This window comes from Camponotus floridanus, unplaced genomic scaffold, assembly GCF_003227725.1.
Source record: "Camponotus floridanus strain SB8 unplaced genomic scaffold, Cflo_v7.5 scaffold17, whole genome shotgun sequence".
NCBI lineage: Eukaryota > Metazoa > Arthropoda > Insecta > Hymenoptera > Formicidae > Camponotus > Camponotus floridanus.
In genome coordinates this window covers 518465-545488 of record NW_020229292.1, presented here as the reverse complement: position 1 = coordinate 545488, position 27024 = coordinate 518465, and the positions used below count along the sequence as shown (strand labels likewise).

Sequence of the window (27024 nt, the reverse complement as noted above, 5' to 3'; positions counted from 1 at the left end):
CACTATACATTTTTTTGTAAGACATATGCCTCTCGATGATAGTGAAAGTATTAAAAGAAAAGAAAATTGTTATATGTGATTTGATGAGTCATTCGACATTTATTTAGTGAATTCGATGATTATAATTGTGCTACATTAAATCTACAAGTGAAAGGAAAAAAAATTTGCTATAATAAATTCTAAAAATAATAAATAATAATTTGGAAATAATTTAATACGAGTTTTTATCTTAATGTAAGATAAGAAAAAGATGTTAACTCTCTTTTTAATTATTAAATTATTTCCAAATTATTTATTATTTTTAGAATTTATTATAGCAAATTTTTTTTCCTTTCACTTGTAGATTTAATGCAGCACAATTATCGTCGAATATATTCGAACATCTCTACGTGACTAGCGAGATTACTAATAATAATTTCCGTATACGCATATTTTCCGCGTAAACATTGTCATCATTCGCATAAAACATTCACACTGATACATTATCAAAAGAGATGCGATAGAGCGTAACGTCATTTCAACTGGTGCGCATAACCATTATAAGCATATGTCCCTTTTAAAAGTCACCGGACTCTCCTGGCCATGAGTGCACTCTGTAATTTTGCACTTTGTAATTACGATTATACCATAACTCGTAAAAGTTTTATGTTCGTTGCTCTCTTGAAAATACAAGCGTAATATTCTCTGTACGATCTCCGAAATAAGATAATTTATCTTTCTCTTTTTGGTTTATATTCCGATTTTAAGTATAATGCAAAAAAAACTTTCTCTTATAATATAATTTAGAAAATAAAAGAAGAAAAAATACAATAGAAAATTGTGTCACATAATTTTTTTTTTCTCGAACCTTCAAATCAAGATACGATGCTTATTTTATAATCAAATAATTAAATTATATCAATTATATCAATAACTGTGTCAAATAATTTATATCAATTACACGTAATAACTTCCAAATTGCTCGTAATTATTTTTAACAGGCCATAGAAATCTTCAATTGCACATAGATTTCTTTGGAAACAATTAAGCGTAATAAATACCCTACAGACACCCATAAAGCATTCTCGTAAGTAGATAGTAGCGGTCTGTGTTTGCCCGAGATCTTATTAATGACGAATCTTCAGAATCCTACCAATACTTTCAAATATCTCAAGCGTCTCATAAATCTCGTTGCGCTCTCTAAACGCAGCTTTGTGGAACACAGCGTGCTGTATAATTATTGTGTAATTATCGAGCCAAAAACAAAAATCATTTTAAAGGATGGCGTGAGAGATCCTGCGGAAGCGGATAATTAACACTCGTTACTTGCTCGGGCAAACCGGCGTGTCCGGTTGATTATTTGAGAAACATCCCGACGATCTCGCGACTTTAAGTACTTCGTTAATTTATCTCGCGAATTGGTTTCCTGTTTAATATCGCCACGCATTTATCTCGCACTTTCGCGAACGGTTTGAACTGTCAAAATGACTCAATGTTACAATATACAGATGATTCATATCGAATCAATCAAACTTATCAAACTTTATCAAACTTTAGTAATTTAATCTTTAGTAGTTTAATCATAAAATGATAAGAAAATTATAATATAAATTTTTATAATATTTATATAAACTTTTTTTTAGTTTATTATAATCTTCACGATAAGAAAATTTATATAATACAGAGCACAAAAAAGTTTATATAAATAATTATAATAATTAAGAATTACTTTAATTATTTATATAAATTTTTCTGCTCTATATTATATAAATTTTCTTATCGTAAAGATTTTATTCTATTCTTATTTTAAGATTTTAAGATTTCTAATAATGCCTAATAATGTCCAAATACTAATAAAGTGTTTGGACATTATTAGAAATTTAAATATAAAATAAATTTATGCACAATTATAAAGAATAAACTTTTCATTCGTTCAAATCAATTATCTTATAAGAATCTATATGAACTTATTTAATTACTTGCCATTAACCAATTAAATAAATTCAAATAGCTTCTTATAAGATAATTGGTTTTAGACAAGAAAAGCTTACACAAATATTCGTCACAAATTTAAACAGTAAGAGTATATTTTTACACTGAGGAAAAAATTATCTTGAAATAAAAAAATTTTAGTCAAGAAAACTATTTATTCGGTGGGTTCTAATCACGTATTTACTTGTATTCAAAACGTCTATTTGCTTAAGTTAAGTATTTATTTACATATGTTTAGAAAAATATATATGCTTAACAAATATAATTTTTAATTAAATATTTTTATATTTTAATTTTACAAAATATTTATTAAAATGCATTTTTTATTCCCAAAAATTTAAAATTTTTTAATAAAAAAAAATAATATATTTAATTTAATAAATTATAGCATATATTTTATGAAAATAGTATTTAAATATAAAAAATAATATAAATGAAAATAATATAACATGCATATTTAATTAAAATTAAATGCTTTTGCTTAAATGAAATAAACAATTCCTTCCATTTAAAGCAAAAGTTTCAAGAAAACAAATTTAATAATTTTGATTTAATTTGATTTAAACAAATTTTTCCCTCAGTGTATGATAGAGTATAGATTATATTTATTCATTATATTATTCATTATCGTTAATATGCATATAATGAGCTAGAAAATTCTAATATACAGTGATTCAACGAACCCCGTTAATTATGCACAGATTAACATCGATCGAGTCATACAAGTGCGATAAGCTTACACGATATATATTCAGTATAATTACGCTGAAAACAACCGTGCATCTTTATCACGTGCTTAAGGTATCCGCTCGAAAGTCCAGGTCGAGAATCCACCTAGTGTTTTGATAAACCGGAAAGACTCGTTTACCTGAGTGTATCCCGCCATCGATGTCGGCGTCTTCAAAGACGGACGATTCGACGCATTCGTCGTCGGCGACAGCAGGATCCTCGCTGGCCTCCTCATCCTTGTATCTGCTCACACGGACGTCCTTTTCAACGGCGCAAGGACTGTCGACGGATGCGTGCCTTCCGATTCGCACCAGCGTGCTATTGCTCCTGGCCAGCTTCGTGCTGTGAGTCCTACGAATCAATAGATTCGTGAGGGTCGTGCTCTGTTTGCTTCTCGGCTGCTCCTGATGACCGCGGGAGGACTTTGCGGCCGATTCGATGACGATCCTCGTCGCGGCGGGTCTCTGCTCGACATTCGACAGCTTCTTGCCGCATCCGGCCGCGTCTTCCACCTCGAAGCAGGCAATGGTATTGTTCAGACGACTGTCCTTTCTGCCGTTGGACTCTTTCCTGCCGGTAAACCGGCTCTGAAATCGTTCGATCGTCTTGAAAGACCTCGTCCTCTCGACCTTTTTTCTCTGCTCCGTCTGACCCCCGCTGGCTATCCGGTCGCACTTGGACGCCTCGAAGATTCTCGTCAACGACTGCACCTTGCCTCTCACCTCGGGTAGAGTCTCGTCCGCGATTCGTCTCGCGGTCGACGAGAAGCCCTCGTTGCTGCTCAGGGTGCGGGTCAGGGACCCGCTCGTGGGTGTCTTGGACGTGCTGCTGATGGGGTAGGTGTTGCAGATGAACTTGTCGTCCGTCGAGTGACCCTTGGTCAACTTGGCGACCGACTGTCGCGTCGGCGGCTCGCCTCCGTCCAATGACACGTAGAACGTGGACCGCCTCTTCGGCGACTCCTCGGGATCCTCAGCCGTCAGCATGTCTTCATATATCACGACTTAGCGTGAAAAACCAGTAAGCTTCTCTTCCTCCCTTTTCGCGCGCTTTTCAAGAGAACGACTTTCGATCGAGCGAACCTTATCATTTGATATCGCGGTTATCTCGTGGCACATTATCGATGACACTCTACGCACTGGCTGTCACGCACTATGTGATACTATATTCGATCGCTTTACGCGAACCATTCCCCCTCGATCGACTCCGATTCATTCTCACGCTCGCATTTTTGCTTATCGGCTGTCTTTGCCATCAACCGACGATAAGATACGCCCTCGAGATCGCGTTGTAGCAACACCCTGCCTCCAGAATCGCGGATTAATCCGAGAATCGGGTGCATACAATCTTCCAGGCAACGGTGTAATAACGATGATTACATTTCTTGATCGGATCGGTTCTTCGAGACGACCCTTTTGAGAGGTCGACCCGTCTCTTCGGAGACCCTCTGTCCCTTCTCTCCCTCCCGGACTAAATATAGAACTATCGAGCTGCGTAAACGCGACTGTAGAGAAAGGAAGAAGGAACACGTGCGACGTACTAGACGAATATCAGCTGGCTGAGTTATCCCTGCTGATACTCGCGGAGAATGCGAGGCGTTGAACCTCTCGCGTCAACGCGCGACCACTTTTCAGCGTATCCTCCTCGGTCAAGTCGTCTCTTCCGTGAAGAACTCTCTCTCTCTTGGCTACGTTTTATTCCTGCTTGCTTTCACGTACACGTCTTTGTAACGTCGCTTCCTCCGCGGACGGAAAAGAGTCTCTCCCGTTCACTTTATACGTGTGTTCTCAGCTTTTCAATGTTACTTCGCATCAATCCTTTTCCGCTATAAGAGAAATCCGTGGAAGAGGAGATGCGATTGAAGATTGCAGGTGCAATTGGTCCAGGAATCCGCGGAGGATCGCCGGTTAGCGCGAATGGAATGCACACGCCGTTGAAATTGTCGGCAAAGCCGGTCGAGATTTACGATCGCCGCGAGTACTCCGGATAAAGGGATTTATATGGGAGCGGGACCATAACTCGGGGGGAAGGGGGAAGCGAAATATTCGCGGATAATCGCGATTGAATGGAGCGCTCTCGAGACGCGGGGTCGCGCGAGCGCACCTGTCATCGATCTGTCATTCGCGCGGCATCCGATTTATCCATAGTGCTCGTTCTCACAGTTGTTTCGTATTATTCTGAAGCGAATTCCAACACGTAGTTGCTCGATTCGAGAACCAGCGACCATCAGTTCACCGCGAACCACAATAGCGACGTTCTCTCTCTCTTTCTCTCTCGATATCTTCTCTCGAATATCTTCGAACTCGAATTACCCGCGACTCCGATGCGATCGCGAGTCCTCGAGCGACTGTCGCGTCGAGAAAAGTAAGAGGTATTCTCTTCCAAGTCACGGCGATCCGGCTCTCACGATCACTTCGAGCTCGCGCGCGATGATTGTTTCTCTTTCTCTCTCTCTCTCTCTCTTTCTGATCGCGTCCACTCGCGCGGATTTTTTTCCTTCGCGTCGCGTTTATTATCAAGGAGCGCGCCTTCTCGTACAAAGAATGAGTACGACACACGATCGACCGCACCGCGGACGAACTCGCGACTGTCTGGATCCAACGAGCCGGGCTTGATCCAAGTGCGTCGCCAGCGCGCTCTATAGACGGCGGTATTCTCGACACGGTTAAAAGGGAGAGAGAGAGAGAGAAAGACAGAGAGAAAGAGAGAGAATCGGCGACGACTGTACACTATGCTCGACCAGACTTCCAGACTCTGGAAGTGCTTGGCTTCTCGACGACAATCCGTGGAATGTAGAGGTACATTCTACACGTAGAATGCACCAAGGGAGAAGATGTATCAAACGATGCCTTCAATCACGATGCCGAGATATCGAAGATCCATCCCTTCTTTATTCTATTGACAAGAACAAATGCGATACATAGACAATTTTTGCAAATAAAGAAATTGTCATCGATTTTTATTTTTCTATCTCTTCATAAAGAATAAAAATTATTCTGTCCCTAGAATAAAACACAAGAGTTTTGCAAAAAAATTATTATAATTTCTAATCGAGGCGATTCAGGACAAAACTCGAGTTGTGTAAGACTCTTGGAGGCTGTGGGAGAAAAACGCAAGATACTTCTGTCATGTTTCAACTGTTGGGCGTGTCTAGTGGGTGCTGTCAAAAGAAAAGAATCTAAACTTCGAAGAAAATCAAATTGAATGCTGCTAAATTTGTAATAAGCTCTATCACGAATATTTTTTGTTTTTCTTCGAGTCTTTCTTTATGTACCATTTTTGCACAAGAATGTGTTAAAAATTGTCTATATATTTTCAATTATATTATTGCAATGTGAAAGCGTATTAATATTGACATTTGTAATAGTGAAAGCGCAATGATAACTTCAAATGTGAGATATCTTATGTAAGTATGTACGCTAATTATTATGGATATGCGACGTAAAATATAGATCTTTCCATCATTTATTTTAAAAGTCTCGATTCCGAGAGATTACATGCATCAAGAAACTATGCACGCTTTCAATTATGTTAAGCGTGAGAATATTCGACTGCATAAATAAGAATAATTAATTTAAGGATGTTTTGTATCTATTTTCAAAATATTGAGAATTTAATGAAAATTATTATAATGAAGGAATTATTATAATGAAGTAAAGGTCCGTTAGATAAAATTAATAAAAATTAGTTAACAGACTTCAAGAACCAACGCAATGGTGAAAATATGCAAAAAATAGAAATGAAAATTGTACAGAATGTCCTTAGATATGTTTAGAATCTTCAATAGAATTTTTTAATCGATTCACTAAAACGTTCACAAGTTATAAGGATTTTAATTTGCACCGAATTAACATGTGTTCTTTTGGGGAACGTGGATAACCACGTCGATTCAAATGACAAAAACACATGGAAGTAATGTTCAGAATTTGTTTAAAATTTGCAAAAGTTTAGATACAGAGAAAATATTTGGTCAAATAATATTATATAAGTACTAACTGATTAAAAATATATTAAATATAATTTAATGAAATTAGCCATGTATCTGTCACAAGGCGAAATTCTCTGCCAAAAGTTAATCATTTCGATTAACAAAATTCGGAATATTTCAGTAAAAACGCAATAAATATTAAAAAATACATTTCTGCTAAAAGTGGATATTCGTCAATATTGATTTTCAACTACTTTTTGTTGGGATTATACATACAAAACATCCTTAAAAAAAAAGGTTGTATAAATAAATTGCAATCTTGGAAGCTTTTTCTTATCTCACAATATCGACCGGTCTTACTTCAGATCAATTTTGTGACGCGACGATTATTTCACTATCGATGCGGTGTGAATTTCGTGACCCTTAGAAAAAGTCGCAACTCCGTCAATTTTCTCCGGCAAATTATGCATGCCCGAGAAAATCTCTGTGTCCCAACCGGATCACGTCCGTAACTGTTTCTTCATCACCATCCTGCTGTCTGTCTCGCGTTACTCCATTTCGAAACTCTAACATAAAACCGATAGTTTATGATCCCAATTTTCATTCCACGAAAACCGCAAAGCCGCCGCGAATGAAAGCGGAAGGAGATAGACGCCGAGGACCGATATAAACGCTGCAAAGTTCAATAATTGCTAACTTTGTTTCAATTTATCTAATTATTGTACAATTTGTTAGCGTAACTATTCGAGTTTTGGATAACAAATTTGAGTTGTGAATATATTTTATAATATATTATATTATTATCTTATATCTTCTCAGATTCCAATTCTATTTTAACTCATTCTTATCCTAGCAATTTATTATAATAATAAACAAAGTTACAAAATATTTTTCATTATTTTTTGAAAAATTGTAATAAAACTTAACTTTTTACTAGCATAAAAATTCACATCGTCACATTCTTGTGTGTAAAATTGCGTTCAAATCCACCAAGTAAAAAGGAGCGAAAAAGGATGCTCATAAATAACGTTGGCTCAGCGCGAAAAACATTCGGATCTCAAAACGTTCTCGTCCCTTGAAAGCCTAAGACTGCTTAAGGCGATTTATGCAACGTCGGGAGCAGGATGATAAGAAGTTCTTTCCAATTTCGTACATATTCGTCGATTGAAATGCAAGTTTCATCAAGTCAAGCATGCGTTTGAACTTTGTGCGTGTATGTGTGATTCAATCTCTTACGAGTTCAGATTGAAAATATTTCACAATTTGTTCGAATTTGAAAAATCATTTTCATTTAGAGATATGCATGCAATTTTCAATCAAATTTTTCCATGTATTTCTCCAATTTGAAACTGTTGCTGGAAAAATAAAAATTTTTTCGATCGTTTCGATGTTTTCGGGTAATGCATTTTTTACATATTTCTTCTATATATTTTTACAATAATTTATTCCAATTATAATCGAAGAAAGCGTGTGCGTGCGATAATGTACTTCAAAATGTCTGTCGAAAGTAAATCTGTGTCAAAATCTCACTTTTACTTGTCGATTCGTGCTCAATTTTCTCTCGATCTCCTTTTCTTTTCATTTTTATTAAGCGATAGAAAGATCCATTCTGTAAATATAATAAGTTAAATTAAAAGATTTACAAGAAAGTAATTTTAAATATTTTAAGGTATAAGATTTTTAAATTTTAATATATCTCCAATTAATTTTTATAGAAACTCCATAATACCGGACTAAAAGCTAACATGTTTTTAATGTTTTAATATTCTCGCAGAACAACGAATTTAAAACATGTCATAAATCATAGACATAAATCGCGCGCAAGATATAGATAAGTATAGTATAAATTATTTTATATTAAGCCGATATAGATATAGACTGAAATAGGTATTTATTGTCCTCGTAGCGCGTGTTTTAAAGTCACAATTCCTTTCACTTTTACGATAACTAGAGCCAGTTTGATTTTTCTAGCAAATTAAATTTATCGATGCCGAGTGTAATTGCATTGATTAGAATATACTCGCATGCATAATCAATGACGCATTATCATTCACAATCAGTTAAGTGAATTACAAAGAAATAAGTAATAAGTTTCCTTAGCATATCTTAGGCAATAATACGTCTACAAACATGTGTATGAAATAAAATTTCAAATCATTTAATTAATTTTCTTCATTTAAGGAGCATATACAGAGTGTTCCAGACCACCTGTACCACCCATTTAAAAACTAGAGAAGTGGTTATTTCAAAAAAGTTAAAACATTTTCTTTATAAATCGGGAGGAATCAATTGGTGTAAAGAAAACATATAGTTGTTTCTAAGAAAAAATATGTAATTTGCAATTAACAATTCCACATTTTTTCTTAAAAACAACTGTATGTTTTCTTTACATCAATTGATTCCTCTCATTATTTTGTACATAAAAGTATTTAGGTAAGATAATCGAAAAATGAATATTTTACAAGATATTTTATGGTTTATGTAAAATTAAGAAATGATTTCAAGCCTCATAACTCGAAAAGTACTTCATGGAAAAATAATTTATTATAGTATTTTGGAAAGCTCTCAAGGTAAGCTACAAGAATATGTAATGAAAAATAGGGGGTTCCATTTAAAAAAATGCACTTTCGGTCTGAATCGGCTATTTCCGGCCGGAACCAGAAGTTGAAAATATCACCATTCGATAGAGAGCATCCGATTTAAAAAGAAAATGTTTTTCCTTTTTTAAAACAACCATTTTTCTAGTTTTTAAATGGGTGGTACGGGTGGTCTGAAACATCCTGTATATAAATTTTAAAAATTCAAAGATATAAAAATTATTTTTCTATTTCATTGTTACATCTTTGATTTAATGAGAAGGGTTTATATTTATTTACGCAAAATTCCAATCTTGATAATAAATCTCTATAGAGTTGCATTGCGTAATTCCCGCGTGTTGTGAGACACGATCGTTTGTATTTGCGACATCGCTAATTGTAATAATGCACAGGTTCCTGGCGCCGAACGAGCTTTCTTCTTCGTGATTGACACCGCCGCCTAAAATGAATAATGACCCGAAGCGTAACGGATGCAATTGCAGCGGCAAAGCGAGCAATCTCGAGGATTCTCTGTTTGCGCTGCCTACGCGCGGGATGAGAGAAATCTCATTTTGCGTGGTACGATCGGATTCGTGCAGTCTCGCAAATTTATTGTAGCGAATATGGTGGCGCTTCCTGGGCGAATATTGCTCAGAAAATTCCTTTGAAAAGATCGATTCTACTTCCATTGAGAGAATGTGTAAAATTCCTGCAGCTCGATGGCGCCGATACTATTGAATATTTTTATGATTGACAGGAGGAATGTGCTATTTTACGAAGAAAAAATTTGCCTCGTTCAATTTTCCTTGTTCAATTTTCGTTCTAAAATGTGAGAAACTTGGAAAAGAGCACGATGGAAAAGGATCACTTGTATCTCCATGAGCCTTTTGTTGGGCGTAGAATGCAATTAGCATTTTACGAGCGTGTTGTTTGAAAAATTCACTTACAAGCACGTTTTCGACGCCACTATCTATCTCTCTCGCACCGAAAGCAGACGTCCAAGCACGTGCCTTTGAAGCTGACGTTTGCAACACACGCCGCGCACGACGAGGAATCTTGATGATCTGCACTTAAACGAGTTAGACAACACCGATCCTGGCACAGTGTTGTAATTAAAAACTTTTTTTTCCCATGAGACGTATAGAATGTTCGGAGAAAATAGCTAGAATGATTATCAAATAAACAAAAAGGAAATGCATCGCTCAACAAAATATTTTTGCAAGTAAATACAGACATCATTTTTTGTATTTACACTATAAGAATCTGCCATCAATAACGTTATGCATATTAAATTTTAATATTTTTCGATTCATTAAAATTTATGACTTCCGGCGAACGCAGGGCATCATATGAGGATCATATTTATCGCATTATCGATTAATAAAAAAAACAGTATACGCTCATATACGATCAGTGTAACGTAATTATTAGCCGCGGCAAATACAAAGATGCGGCTCGACTGACTGGATACATAGCACTAAGCATCCTATTAACGACGGCAATTAACGTGGCGCTATCTTAATTCCGGTTCCTTACTGCACACGAGGAATAAATGTCGGATTTATGGCGAGATTAAGCGACGCGAAGAAGAAGGAAGAAAGAGAGATTAAAGGGGCGCGAGAGATGAGCATTGAAGGCGCAAGAATTACGTGTGGGAAGACGAGCGATTGCCTCAACGGAGTGCGTGTAGGCGAGATCCTGACGTGCGTCTTTTCGTCTTGCTTTTTTTTTCATCTTTTGCTCTTTTTGCAGTCGTCTCTTTACGTCTCGACAGCGGACGAAAGAACGATGACGACGAAGACAGTCCGGCGACAGACTAGTAATGATAGCAATAGGAAAAAAAAGACAAAGGCGACTTGTTTCAATCAAATCTTCTATTTAACTCTGTCGCGTGTCTTTTATGTCAAGATATAAATAGTCGATGTAATATTTGATACGAAATATTTATGATAGTGAAAGATTGATATTATTTGATTATAATATATAATATTATAATATATTATATTATTTGATTATAATATATAATTAAATAACATATATAATTATATATAATTATATAATTATTTAATTTTAAAGCTAAATAAAATTGATAGCTAAATACATTAAAAATTAAAAATATTTACGATAGTGTGTTATAATAATTTATGAATCATGAATTCATAAAGTTTCGATACAAATTTTAATTATGTTATATATATAATTTATTATTATGTATAATAAATATCTCAAGTGTTATTCATATTTTTACACATGTATATTGTAGCTTTTAAAATAATTAAACGTCTCAAAATCAAAAGAACATTGTAGATCAACCATAGTAAATATAAAATTCTGCATTTTAAAATTTAATTTTTGTTAATTATTCAAATAAAAATGTAACATATTTATTAATTTTATAATTTATTTAAAACTAATACTATAAATAATCTTTTGATTTATAAAAGTAAATGCGAAAAAACTTATTTACTATCTTATGACTCGTGTCAATGCGGCTCTCGTTTTTTACGGAAGATCTTTTTTTCTGTCCTCGAATGTGGCAAGTCGCTTTTATGCTTGTTCCATCATTCAAGTGTAACGAAACCGCATAGATGCTGTCTGTTCAGCTGTTTGAACAAGCACATACTAGAACACAATACTGTTTAGCGATATTTAACTGTATTATAGCTATTTTGTCAGTCTGTAGAGTCAAATGCAAAGATTTACATTAAAAAAAAATATTCACATTTAAGCCGAGATAAAGATTGATATTATTTAATTATAATATATAATTAAATAACACATATAATTATATAATTATTTAATTTTAAAGCTAAATAAAATTGATAGCTGAATAGATTAAAAATTAAAAATTCGTTTGTTGACTCATTTCAAGGAGGCATCACTTTCGGTCAAATTCAGATAGTTAATCAAAAAGTGTCAAAATTTATGGTGTTACAAACATAAACTTTCAGACTATTACAAAGTAGAAAAATCAACAGTTTAAAAGGATCTGTGAGACTTAACTTAGAACGCCCGGAAAGTCGAAACGGCAGGTTTATACGAGATGACAAAAGTTCTTCAAAAGACCGACAAAGTTTTCATCATTAACCTGTACGTTTGGCACTTACAATAAGTCTAAAAGTCTGTCTCCTCTCAAGTTTAGAAATCGTAACATAAAATTGAATCTTTTTCGGCGACGAATTTTCCAAGCTTTAATCTATGCAAATAGTCACGAAAGCGCCACGGGATGACAGGTCGCGTAAAAAAAATTATATATCGTTAAAAAATGATGTCTCTTTAACGACAATGAATTTTTTGCGCAGCGCGTGCACATCATAAATGACCCATTAATATCCCATGCAAAAATCACACATCATCGTCATCCCTTTCGTTACAAATGATTATTCATTACCGAGCCCCAAAGTGTAATGCAGGGGGGACGCAGTCGTATGAAATCGAGCGAAAGAGTTTATACGAAGCCGAATCATACGGGGCAGCTGTAACATCGGTACAGCTTCTTTTTACCGTAGGGCAAAGCGAAAGGGTGAAGCGATTTGCATATGTTTGCCGGACATTGGGTAGCATACTTATTCCGGGATTTGAATCGATGGATGGACGGACGGACAGACGGACCAGTTTACTGACCAGTGCAAAATTCGACAATAAGAATCGCATTCGTGATCACGTACCGCGAAGCAACTTTTGCGACCGGCATTGTTAGCAATTATTCCGGCCTTACACCTTAATGTACCGATCATCATAATCATTGCACATGCCACTTTCAGTCATTAGTATAGAATAGAACAGAACTTTTAGCCTTTTTCGAGTTTAAGATGTTTAAAAATTTTTAAATAAATATATATAATTATATTATTTTTATTATATTTTATATTTATTATATTTTATATTTATTATATTTATTATATCTCTTATTATATTTATAATAATATGTATTTTTTAGGCAAAATCCGGAAAGTGAAAGTACGCCCGGCTTTCGTGATAAAACTGATAAATCATTGAAAGCTTCTCGAGTAAGAAAATTAATATAATTATTTCATCATATAATTTTTTAATTGCTATATAAGCCAGAGAGAATTATCTTGTTCCTTTCTAATTATATTAGAAAATAAAATCGTACGTGTATATATATTTAATTATATATTATTTTATCAAGATAATCATCATGCTTTTTAAAATAATATATATCATTATCTTAAAAAATACTAAACAAAGACTTGGTTCGTTGCACACGACTCTCTTAAAGTTTCAAGAGTTACTGAATGGCGTGATTCATTCGAAAAACAGCGCTTAATGAATTACGAGGTTCTTTTCGTTCTCACTATGATGCGACAGAAAGGCTGAACAGCTCCTTCATATTCCGCTCGCGAGTTAAATGCGGAAAAAGAAATTTCGCAGACCGCCTCTGTTAATTCGAGGTGACACACGTAACCGTAAATGAGTCATCGCAAGAGGGAGATTCCTCTCGCGTTGCGTTCTTTCCTGTTTTTCGTACGTTCTCCGCGGATTTTCTTTCTACAGACACAGACAGCTAGCTTGACATGTCTGCGCGATTGTCTTCATTTTTTTGTGTCTGTCCTATTCCGCTCCTCACTTTCTTATCCGTCTTTGCAGTCTTCTCCGTTCATTAACTCGCACAAATAGACGAAGTGACGACCGTGAAGCCGTCACTTCGTCACGCGGTATTTTCCAGAGTCGATAATTAAAATCTCAATTTGTCACACAATTGCAATCAAGGCGCAATTGTGCTTGCATTGTCAATATTAATAATCGAAAGACGCTTTTCTTTTAAATTGACGCCGCTGCCAGTTATATCACTTTCTACTTCAAACACAATAAAATTTCAATAATAAATATTAAATAAGATATTGCTGCACTGAGGGAAAAATTTTTTTAAATCAAATAAATTTGTTTTCTTGAAACTTTTGCTTTAAATGGAAGGAATTGTTTATTTCATTTAAGCAAAAGCATTTAATTTTAATTAAATATGCATGTTATATTAAGTACATTATTTTCATTTATATATTTTTTATATTTAAATACTATTTTCGTAAAATATATACTAATTTATTAAATTAAATATATTATTTTTTTAAATTAAAAAATTTTAAATTTTTGGAAATAAAAAATGCATTTTAATAAATATTTTGTAAAATTAAAATAAAAATATTTAATTAAAAATTATATTTTTTAAGCATATATATTTTTTAAACATATGTAAATAAATACTTAACTTAAGCAAACAGACGTTTTGAATACAAGTAAATACGTGATTAGTAATCACCGAATAAATAGCTTTCTTGAGTTAACTAAAATTTTTTTATTTCAAGATAATTTTTTCCTCAGTGTGCTAAATATCAAACATTATCCATGAATAAAAATAGATCATATATTACTTAAGCATATAGTTGTTAAATGTAAACTAAAACTAACGCGTACTGAGACGTCGCAAAGATTCACAATTTGTGCAATCGCAGGCAGATGTTATTCTGCAAAAAAAAAAAAATACTTGTCCACCGGTTAACAAGAGCCAACAACAGTATAGTCACTGATCTAAGTGGCCGAGCGATACGAGACGCGAGTGTAATTCGAGCTTAAGCGTAGGACGTATCGCGGCCTTGAAAAACTACTTCGCAAAGGTCCCGCGATTTTTTCCCTCTCGCGAAAACCACGACAATTTAATGCGAAATTTATCGACAAAGGTGCATGGAGATTTTCGAATAGGGATCTTAAGGGCGATCCCCCTCTCGCCCCTGAGACAGGGGGGATAAAGTCGCGTCATAAGGTCAGGTACACGCGATACGACCTGTATGTAATTCGATCCCCGATAGTCTCGCGACCTTGAATGTCCGTCGACCACGCTGCCCACCTGCTATCAGTATTCGCGGTATCCATCGGGATGCATCGTACTAGAATGTCGGTTGGAAGCTGATCGACCGGTGGTCCGGATTGTCCAGGTACCCGCCGAAGCGACCGCTCGGAATTCGTGTCTGCCCGTGAAAACGAGATCAACATTCGATCCATCTTCAAGGTATGAAACTGCGCGACTTGATGCGATTTATCAAAAAAAAATTCATTTGACATCTTGAGGAACCGCCGAGTAAAAAAACATTTTAAAGAAAGATGTCTTACGCATATAAATTTCTAATTTTTCCCATCAAAATAATTTGAAATAATTAGATAAAAAAATGTCATAAAAGACGATGTCAAAAAAAAATATAAAGATAATTTATAAGAAAATAGGAATATGATTTGGATGATATGTAATTGATATTGTCCGCAAGATGTTAAAGAATCATAAATAAAATATTTGAAATAATATATAAATTTATACTTGCGTATTATTTTTATTTGCGACTGCTTCGAAATGGAATCATGTGCGAAGCTAAACAATTTTTTTCGAAATCGATTTCTTTTATCTTCAGGATGACATCGCGATGCCAAGACATGAAGCAATGGATCGACTCGATTGATGTTTGTTCTCGGGGTCTTCCAGCATCTCATATTTTAAAATCTCAAGATTGCACCGATGATTCGATAGCTTTGACTGATAAATTACCGAAAAAAGCTGTTTCTACCGTGACCCTAGAGATCGACAGAGACGAGGAACAATTCGATGATGCAATTTCAAAAATAGCGACATCGAAAAAAATTTTGGAAACATCCTATTGCGATGATAGATCGCGTGATCAGTCAGTGATTTTCATCAAGTGTGCTGTAACACCTTGCAAAGATTTTTTGTCTGCTCAATATTCAGATACAGATGTTTCACGTCAAAAATTGAAAGCGACTAGGTCTCCTCCAGATTGCAAATTTGCATGTTCAGATCAGGAAATTGATATTTCCTCGGAGATGGATGATACATTTTCTCAAATGACGTGTCGAAACGGTGCCGATCCTTCCGAGATATCAAGTTCTTCAAAGAAATCCTTGAAGAGATTTACAAGACAAATTTATCCAACTAGTTGTTGTCATCCAGTACAAACGACAATCAAGGAGGCTTGCAAAGATTTCCTTTACGCGAAATCTTCTGCGTCAGATGCGACATTTGTCGGCAAAGATGATCAACGAAGCCTCGACGAACAACAACTTCAGTGTCCAGTATCGGAGCGGATGCTGCGAACCGAGGTCACGCGAGTGAAATCCGCGAAATCGGACAAAGCATTCACGTGTCAGAGATCAGCAACAGCTTCTAGAGACGCTTGCTTAATTCTTGGAAGAATTTCCAAAGAGACGTCGCCCTTGTCTAGTTCGCAGGACTTGATAGCTCGCTACAAAAAACACATTCCCATTCATCTACTAGAGAAATACGAGATCTGTCGGTCCAAAAGAAACGGTCTGCAGGACGAATGCGTCCTGCCATTCTTGCAAACTATCTTAAAAAAAGAAAAGCGTGGACAACTGCATTGAGCGTAAACGGAGTGTGGAACAGATCAATTAAATGCAAATCGAAATGGAGTCGATAAATCACAATCAAACTCAAGTTTTATTATATCTAGAATAATACTTGTAAAATTGAGAAATTAACATGAGCAAAAATTAGAAAATTAATATATTTCTATTTTTGAAAAGGATTTTGTGTAAAAATATATTGCATTTTATTAAATTGTTAATGTAAAAATATTTTCCTCGTCTTTTCATTTCCTCGTATTTTTATATAATAAATGAAAATGTTGAAAATAAGAAAATATTATAACGTTATTTTAAAATAATTTAAAATAATATTTTCTGTACATTCTTAAAATTTCAAAAATTAATACATCTGTAAATGTCGTCTATTAAATTAAATAATTTATGCAAAAACAAAATATTAACGAATATTTCGTTTTTGCATAAATTATTTAATTTAATAGACGACATTTAACAAATTATTTAATTTAATAGACGGCAAAAACGAATAATTCGTTATTTTAAAATAATTCAAAATAATATTTTCTGTACATTCTTAAAATTTCAAAAATTAATACATCTATAAATGTCGTCTATTAAATTAAATAATATGCAAAAACGAAATATGTCTGCGAATAATTGTAAACAATTGTGTTCGGGATTATATATACCTAATGGCTAACAATAACGATCGAAATATTGTGCTTTCAGGAAACAGACTTGTGTTCTGACAAAGATCGAAGAAAACAAGCATCGAAACTAGCAGCGTCTAGCGTTAAACCGCAAAAATCTTTTGCAAAAATCAGTTGCAAAAAGAGGCGCCTTAAAAAAGTCAAATCGATAGAACTGCGTGGGGGTATACTTTATACCGATTGCGACTGTTATCGTCGGAATGGCCTCCAATACGATTGCTCGCGCACTTTATGCGGCAGTATGCATGAAGCGTATAATAGCAAAGCGAATACGAAATAGTCAAACAGTCGCAATTTTCCAAACACACTTTGCTCGAAAAAATTCGGCCACACAAAGCATAATTTCTCTAATTAATTTATCCTTCTTATGATTTGGCAAATAAGAAAAATATTTTAAAAAATGTGTACTCCAGAAATTATATAATAATATATTAAAGTTATTATTTAAATCCAGAGAGAGATTAGAAATATCACTTATTATTAATACAGTTTTATATCAGATAGTAGTCTGAATTTCTGGCTAATGCATTCTCTTTATGTTTTATTTCACAATAGAGGAATCTTGTAAGACTAAACCATGGCCTCAGTGTGACTTGGGAAGGTACTTTATGAAAAAATGGGAAAGGTATAATGAAAAAATCGATGAAAGACCACCGGGACTATTTCTGGGTACGAAGGAGGCCTGGCTGGCCGAAGTTTCTAAAAGAAAATTAAAAGCGCAAGTGACTACGAAGGCCCAAAAGCAATGTATATAATCTATGTACACACGAATATTCTAAAATAAAAATCAAGTAGAAAACTGATAACGCGTCACGTTAATTAACTGCACTCCAAAAATAGCATTTTCGTGTTTGAAAGTACGTTTCATCGAACGATGCGATACGAATGTATCACGTAGCAAATCAATATTCCCTTTCCGCACATCGAGTCGTATAATCAAACACTTTTACTTTGTGATTCTCCGCGTGCAACGATCGCGAACGACGGAAATAAACAAAACGTCGGCGAGCCAACCGGAAGTCATTGCATGTAAATGCTCGCTCGTTCGCTCGATGTTGGAAGGCGGCTTTATTTCCGGAACGTCGAACATAATATGCCGAAATACGCCGGGGGTATGTCTGCTCGGTAACAGAATCTAAAATTGGACCGAAATACCCGGCAGCTTCTGCATTTCCAATGGATTGCTGGATTCTATATTCAACATGTCCACGTACATTACTACGTGAAATAATTTATGTAAACCGCATTAATCCTTTCTTATTATTAAATTAAATATTTCTAAAATAATTTGTATGTAAAAATACATAAAATAATTTCATTAATAGAGGGCATAAAAAGAAAGATAAACGATTTCTTTTATAACATGTTTTTTCTCTTTTTATGAAAAAGTGTTTGTAATTTATGTAATTAAATTTAATGTAATATAATTACATATATATAGTATAATTACGTTTTTCATGTATATGAGAAACTTGGAAATTTTATTTCATTTATTTATATATTAAAAATCTATAGAAATTTTGATTTAATTATTTACTAAACAAAAACGAAAATCTTTTTAATATACAAAAAGAAAAAATACACCAGCAGACATGCAGAAAGTAAAAATATAAAGAAGGTAAATCAATAGCGAGAATAAAATTGAGAAAATAAAAAAATATAAAACAAGGAATATTTATAGATATTATTAAATATTTAACCTACTTGACACCATTACTGGAGATTACTGGCGAGAAATTAGATTCTAATTGTAAGCATTAATAGAGAAGAATATTAGAATATTGTTTCATACGTCGTACATTAAGATCTTCAGAGAAGGATGATTCTCGTGCAATTTAACGGTCACCAAGAGCCAGTTCGCGCTTCGGCTTCAAGAAGCTCGGTGGAATAAAGCTCGCGCGTTCCCAGAAGGCGCTTTATTCCGGGCTTGAAAGCGGCACACGGCCCCGGGCGGCGGGATTTGCATGGGGAACGCTCGCGTGAATTAATACGGACGCACGTGGCAGAGGCGCCGGAACGCTCGGCGTCGGGCAGGAAATATAACGGTGTACGAGCGCGCGGCTTCCGTTTACCTCCGCTCCCCGAAGGCGAACGCGCATGCATTTGCATCGAACACATTCGCGGCGTCGCGACGACGGGTCCTGAATAAAGGAGAAAAAAATGGCAACGTGCCACCGTGTCTAAAGTAGCCGTGTCGCGCGTTCCTCGCCAGCATCCCCGGCTCCAACCTTTATCTGTCGTATCTCGTCCACGAGATAAAAATTCCACGCGCCTCTCCGAGTCGGAATGCTCTCTTCGACGCGAGGAATAAATTTACGGATGCTGTTCGTAAGCGTTTAACCATTTCTTTTGGTATTCCGCGCACAGCTGATAAAGGTGACGCAATGTTTGAAGTGCAGGACTTGAAAGGTAAATTGTTGCTTTCAAAAAGTTTCCTCTCTTGTTAATGTAATTTAAAGCGTTTTTAAATATATTTTCCTAAGAATTACAAGCTAAATTATCATTGTTATTCATTGAAAAATTATATACAATATATTGCTATTATTATTACGCATGATTTTGTATAAAAAGAATTGATGGATATTTTTTATTTTATTCTCGATGAAAACTGGATTGAAAATTTTTATTAATAAATTTGTGAGAAGAGAAAGATACGCAAAATTATAATATTTATACATTATGGCGAAAATATTTATTTTTATTAAGAACTCAGTATCGCCTATAATTGTTAAATAATTATTTTATTTTGATGCAAAAGCTGCAAATGTTTGAATTATATTTCTTCAAATAAAAAAATATATATAATATTTTTATCAATATAAAAATGTTTTCTACTTTTTATTAATCGAGCTAATGCTCAAATTGATTAGTAATAATGATTATAATGTGCTTTTGGCTATTATTTTTTTATCCCTTGTATTTTATCTTCGGCATCCGTGTTTGGATCGATACCTTGTTGCGGTTCGAGAGTGATTTAACGTGGAATAATTAGTGGAGGAACATCGTCAGCAGTTAACAGTTATGTTCGGGACATAAACTTTGGCTAAGGCCAGGTACATTGCTTGGTGATGATGGTTCTTTTTATCATTTTCAGGATATCGCGCTCCGGAGATATAGGGTGTGTCCTGGAAACGTTTGTATCTCCGGTATCGTCGGCAGGTATAAATTCACTACAAGTTCGTATCGATGTGTAGTGTAGGGCGATTGCACTGTAATTTATGCGCGATAATTATGACGAGCGGTAAATCGCTTTTTGCCAGAGCATATCGAGTAGTGCAACGCGTGATTCGCATAAACTGCGTGTCTTCGATTTGCTTCCTCATTATATATATTACATAATTTGATTTTAGTTTAATTAGCAGTGATAAAAAATTATGATAGAGGGAATAATCACAAACATCTCTCATCTTTATTTTTATTTATTAAATCTGTAATTAATGTCCAGTAAAAATATTTGCGTTTTAACTTTACTTGTATAATAAAATATCTATAAATTAATCTCACAATTTTAAACGACAAAATATCTTGAAATTTGATTTAAGACAAACATTTCTTTTAGTACAAATTTTATTTTGATCATATAATCATGGAAAAAGAGAAAGGTAAAACGTTTTTACGACGTGTTATGTTCTCTTCTTCAATCAAAAAGAAGGGAAATTATCTTACTATTAGTGTACATTGAAAGAATCCAAAATGAATAGTTTTTTTGGTTTAGACAGTAGTTGGAGAAAAAAAGATGAAGGAATAGGATATGAGATGCTTAACGAAATCAAAAAAGATGAGAGACAAGACGATGGAATATATATATATATATATATATCACATGTAAGCGGAGAGCACGGGAATATTCTCAGTAATAAGAAACTTATAAGAAAAACAGGGATACACTACGTTACGTTGAACATAAGCTGAACAGACGCGATATCTAATATGGCGAAGACCTAATGAAAAGGGAAAAAGGTCACTGAACATACGAGTATTATCTTTAGAGAACCCTCACTTGTGGATCACGACTTTCTAATTTATTTTCTATTCTTTTGAAATATTTTCTATTCTTATTTTTTATTTTAACATGAATATATAATTTATTTCAATTATCCTCATACATCCAAGATTTTAGGAAAGTATATTTCTGATTCACAGAGAGAGGAAGAATATAATATATAGCTTATCGAAAACAAAATATACGTACAATCACTACAGGGATTTTAAAAATTTAAAAACAAAAATATGTAGAGAATTTTTAAATCAAAATAATTTAAAATTTATACATTTTACAAATTTATTTATTATTTTTTACTTGTATATAATATAAAAATAAAAAGTAATAAATGAATAATAGCGAAAAAAATCGTTTATTGCGTCCGCTAACAATTATTCATACAAATTGAAAAATAGAATTAATCTTTAATTTGCGAGCGCGAAATCGCGGGTGTTGGCAACGCGATCATTCAATATCGTTGTGTAAGCTCTGTTATAACACTTTCTCTCTCTTTCACGGCGTAAGAGCACATTATGCGCCATGATGTTCGTGACATTGCAGAATCTCATTGTTAGAATATACAGGCCTCTCTCGATATTGCCCTCTTCTATGTTTCTGTATTCAATTTTTCATTCTGCTGTCAATCAATGGAACGAACGAAAACACGGCGTAGATCAATCAAAAATTTATCTTTCGCAACATATTATTATTAATTATTCAATGTCCAAGTAAAAGCAAATAATAAATCATGAGATTTCATTAAAATACACTGTGTAAACATTGAACGCGCGTTTTTAATAACGTTATATTCCCCAAGTGAACCGCTGTATTCTTGCTATTTCTTGTTTGTCGTTAAGTATACACCGGGCTATTTATATAAACCAAGTTCTATGAAATTACGGCCTCTACCGCACTCATAAGTTAACCGCAAGCGGATAAATTTTTCTAGGATATGACTACCGCGCAGCAAAAGCCACTTAGCGCGAAGTGGAAGATCTAAGGGCATTTAGGCGGGATAATATTATAGCGTTGAATAAGCGCGTTACTTTGCTGAAAGATAGATGAAGGTTGGCAGACGAAACGTGGGAAAGAAATGAGATTTAAGAGTGGAAGGTATAACCATGGAATGGTGTGTTAATGCGATGTTACAGCTCCGACAAGGCGATCGATATTATTGCTGACGTATCTACCACTTATTTGTTTTCAAGCAAATTACGTAATATTTAATTCAACTCGACTGCTGTTAATTATATGAAGCATCGTTTATATCTTGTACACGTAAAATCTAGCATTTATCATTCTTAGAACATCAGTAAAATGCGCTGAAAATATTCTAAGAAAATATTCTAAAGAAGACAGGAGAATGAAAAATTTAGAAAATATACGAGTGACTTTTTAAAATAATATTCAATTTTTTCGCCCGGAAAAATATCAATAAAATACATACAATTTTGATTTCATCTTTTTTGCCAAATTTTTAATTAATTGGAATGAGGTAAATTCAAAAAAGTGCAAAGATAAAAAAATTATTAGGATTAAATAATTTACTTATTAAGATTAAATAATTATTTTATCAAAATGGCTAACGATTTTAATATTCAAGCCTGGGGGCAATTATTATAATGGATTCTCTCAAACTATGCATCCAAGAAGTAACAGTAGTCTCGAACGATCTCTCATCAGACTTTCGCAATTAGATTCGCGGTGAAACCGAGGAAAACCGCGGATATGAATGATAGAGACCACCGGCTTGGACGCTCGGATAGAGATCATCGTAAGAGGCGGGCGCTTAATTTCCGCGGGGGTGCGCTTAATGAATAGCGGGAACCTCTCGAGATCGTTAACCAGCGCGAGAAGCAATCCCAGTAAAAGTCACGCGATCCTAACCGGCCGTCGTGCGGGCATAAGCAAGGATAGATTGCGGATGGATAAAAAGACGTAACGCATTTACGGGCGGAACAAGTAGGAAGCGGACTTTAAGCGGACTTTAAGTGGAAATTGATTTGCCTGCGTACGCGGAGCGTCAAGCTGAAGAATACGGTATCACCTCGCACGGTCAATGATCCGAATGGACGGCCATATACGAAGATCGACCGTGATCTTCATCGCTTGCCTTGTAGGGGATGCACGACCGTTAAATGGCTCTTCATCCACGACATGACGAGCATACGCGTTGAAAGAATCCGACGTGGAAAGCTCGACATGATGAGTTCAAGCATGTCGAGTTCTCGAAATGAATAGGTCCCGTAGTCGATACGCGGTAATTATCATTAATACTTAACGAGATATCTCGTATGCCTTGATCGTTAGCCTCTATATTTTTCCATCAATAAAATAGAAATAATTTTTTTTATAGAAATTCATCAAGAGTGTTGCGCGAAAAAATTTAGTTTCTGCATCTGAGAAATGCATAATTATTTATTTATAATTTCAAATGTAACAGTTTAATATAAGTTGTTGCAAAGAGATTAATAAGTTTAATAAAATTTAATGACAACAAATTATAAATTTTCTTATTGATTTATTCATATATCTCTTTTTGTTCCTGACTTTGTTTATGATAATAAATTTATTATTTTTATTATTTAGATGATTTCCAACTTTCTCAAGTATATGTCAAAAAAGGAAAAAAAATAATTTAAGAAAATATTACGTCGACTTTATATCTAGTTTTAAAATTTTAAGAAATATATTATATATAATTTTAAGTTGTGAATGTCATATGTTAAATGTCATATGTTGCTGATTGTAGATTTCTGTTTTACCCAACACCAGCTTAATACCGCTGCACCGTTTCAGACATAAACCGTCTCTGACGCTACGTGCTAGTCTACCTTTCTCTTGTATCGAGCATGCGATGCCGATAAAGTTACATTCTACGTCAAATACAGTTTCTGGGGTATCCAACGTTTGATAATGTATATCTTTCTTACATATTTTCTCTTCCTAAAATAATATTCTAATCTAAAAAAAATATCAAAACATAAATATTTAATATTTCATAGTAATAAAATGTATCCTTTTTACAATCGATTTTTTCCATATAATCCATACAATTCATAAAATCTATAATTCCATATAATCGATTTTTAAACACTGCACAAAATATGTGTATTATATATACATATTTATTTCTTTTGTAAAATGCTATTATTTGAATCGATTAGTTGATTCGCTGCCGATCTTAATTAGAAAATCTTTATATTAATTTCATGAACCTTTCTCTAACTGCGAGAATATTATGAATAATATAAGTAATATTGCTAAAAATATTATTAATATTATAAGAATATTACGAATAATATAAATAATAGTGCAAATAATAATATTGCTATGATAAAATTATCAAGTTTTTTGGATCAAACCGCAGTAAAATGCAGTAAACGGAAAAAATTTAATTTAGCTGACCAAAGAATAATTAAATTTTTACAGTACGAATGTGCTAGAAGAAAATATCAGGAAAGTATGCAAAAAACTCGTCAGCACGTACCCCTTATAAATTCCATTCTCATATCGCTGATTCGGGTAACGCAATTGCGAATGTAAAGAATAAAAAATGCGAGGAAACTCTCGAAATGAAAAAATCAGAGATAGCATATAAATCGGATGGATGTTTCTTCTTGCACTTTCAATGTAAATCTTTTTAAAGATCCTTTATAAATATTAAAGTCTTAATTAGCAAATTTGTTTTTCTGCCAAAAATAATTATTTTCTATTTTCTTTTCTAAAGAATTTAAAGTCGCATATTAAACAGATTGATTAACAAATTTTTTTATACTTCTACAACAGCATCATTATTCGTTGATTAGCAAGATGATTATTATTTATAAGACTAACAAGAATGTCAAGGTATTTGCGCGCTTAATTGATTGTCTAATGAATTAATCCACTCATTATTTTTGCGCCTACGAGATTCCGGCCTTGCAATCGATTTATCTTCGATATGATAGTGTGTATACTTGACAATGTCCGTTACAGATACACGGCAGCGAATCAGAAATGGAGAATGTGCATTGTCATTGCACTTTCTCTCTCTATTACCGTTGTAATTGACGTCATCTTGCATTATATCCTAGTTGCATAATGTAAATTGAATTTATGATATCATTCATAAAATATGAAAGAATTCTTTCATATTTTTTATAATTAATTTGCTAATTAATATGTTATATTTGCGTCGCATCGTATCGCATCCTGTTTTATTACTATTATACCAATATTATAGTATATTATAAAAGTTTCTATGTATTACTAATCGGAGACTTTACAGAATGACACTTCTGTAAAGATATATTATCGTAACATTTACTTGAATTAACATATCATGCATTCAAGTACTTATATTTAGAACACTATCCTTCTTTCAAGCCAAAGCGTCAAGGCAAAGTTGACAAAGACAAAGACACGATTTTTTTTCTCTTGCAACGTATTATATATGTAGTCGCTATTGTAAACGATCATTGTCATCTTATTCAACGAGTATTGTTCTTTGTAGAAATTACAGAGGCGACAAGTGTAGGCCGCATGTTAAAATGATGAATTCAACATAAGCAAAAATGTTAAAAGAATATAGATTGACTTGCTCAATTATAATTAAGACATTAATAAAAGATGTATCACGTTTACAAGGTTTTAATTCCCGGTTTTGATACATCGTAATTTTTGCAATTAATTTTTTTAATTAATCTCACATATTTTGTTTTACGTGAGACAAAAAGGAAAAATAATCGACGAAATTTAATAATAAAAAATAGAAAAATAATAGATATTAATAATATATTAAAAATATATAATTTTGGATAATATATTATAAAAATAATATATTATCCAACAAATTATACCAAAATAGAATATATTATCGCTCGACACTTTACCTCGAACATTACGGTCTCGTTCTAGTCGAGCAGTTCTAGGTAAGGATCTGCTTTTAGACTCACCTGAAACAGAAGAGAATCATATTAAATTATTCCAAATGTTACTAAATAAAATTCTTAAAATTGAAATAATATTAGGGAAAATTTGCTTGTATCATCATCACTAATCTTATAATCAAACTTTATCAATTTTTTATATAATTGATAACAACATATTTAAAAAAAATATATGAAATAAATAAACAATAAAAAATATAAAAAATCTTCAAGTTGTACATTCTATTTTATGCGTACTATAAACCTTTAAAAAAGTTAGATACGGTTGATGTAACTTTTGACCAATTTATTTTAGCTGATAATCTACTAATGCAGTTTTCTGTACTTTTGTATTTTACTAGGTTTAAAATTTTTTACATACAGTTATAAAATTTTTTATATTAATTTACGTATATATTACATTTATTAAAGATTTATTAAATTGATATTTATAAATAAACTGATTATATTTTCTAAATTATATCGCCATAAAATTTCTTATGGAGAAGAAAGCAAAAATTATTTATTGTCTCAAAATTATTGCTTATAAATATATTATTTAATAATTATATTTTTATAAACTTTTCCTTATTTATTATTACTAAAATATGATTTAATATAAGATATAAATTAATATTAATATATGTTATTTTTTAATTATTATATGTTAGATGTTCATTTATTTGTTTAATATGTATAAGTACGTATTAGTAAATGATTGTTTTTTTCACTCATATTTTCCCCATTTACAAATTTATTACTTTTAAGGGAGATATTTTATGATTTTTTTGGAAACCGACAGATATAATTTAGGAAACTGTTTATTTAAATCGTACCTTTTGTGTTATGA

The 27024-nt window shown here is 33.3% G+C and overlaps 1 protein-coding gene across 11 annotated transcripts in view; it reads right to left on the bottom strand.

Moving 5' to 3' along the window:
• The window catches only part of LOC105250089 (probable Ras GTPase-activating protein), a 294638-nt gene that overhangs the window by 57871 nt on the left and 209743 nt on the right, over positions 1–27024 (bottom strand). Inside the window, exon 2 of one of the 11 annotated variants that reach the window (XM_025407323.1) lies at positions 26139–26201. The exons of 9 other annotated variants lie outside the window; for them this stretch is intronic. In XM_025407323.1, coding sequence (XP_025263108.1) covers positions 26139–26201 — 63 coding nt within the window. Of the gene's footprint in view, positions 1–2839; positions 5295–26138; positions 26202–27024 lie in introns of those variants that run through there. One more of the 11 variants, XM_011255994.3, reaches the window with a different exon arrangement.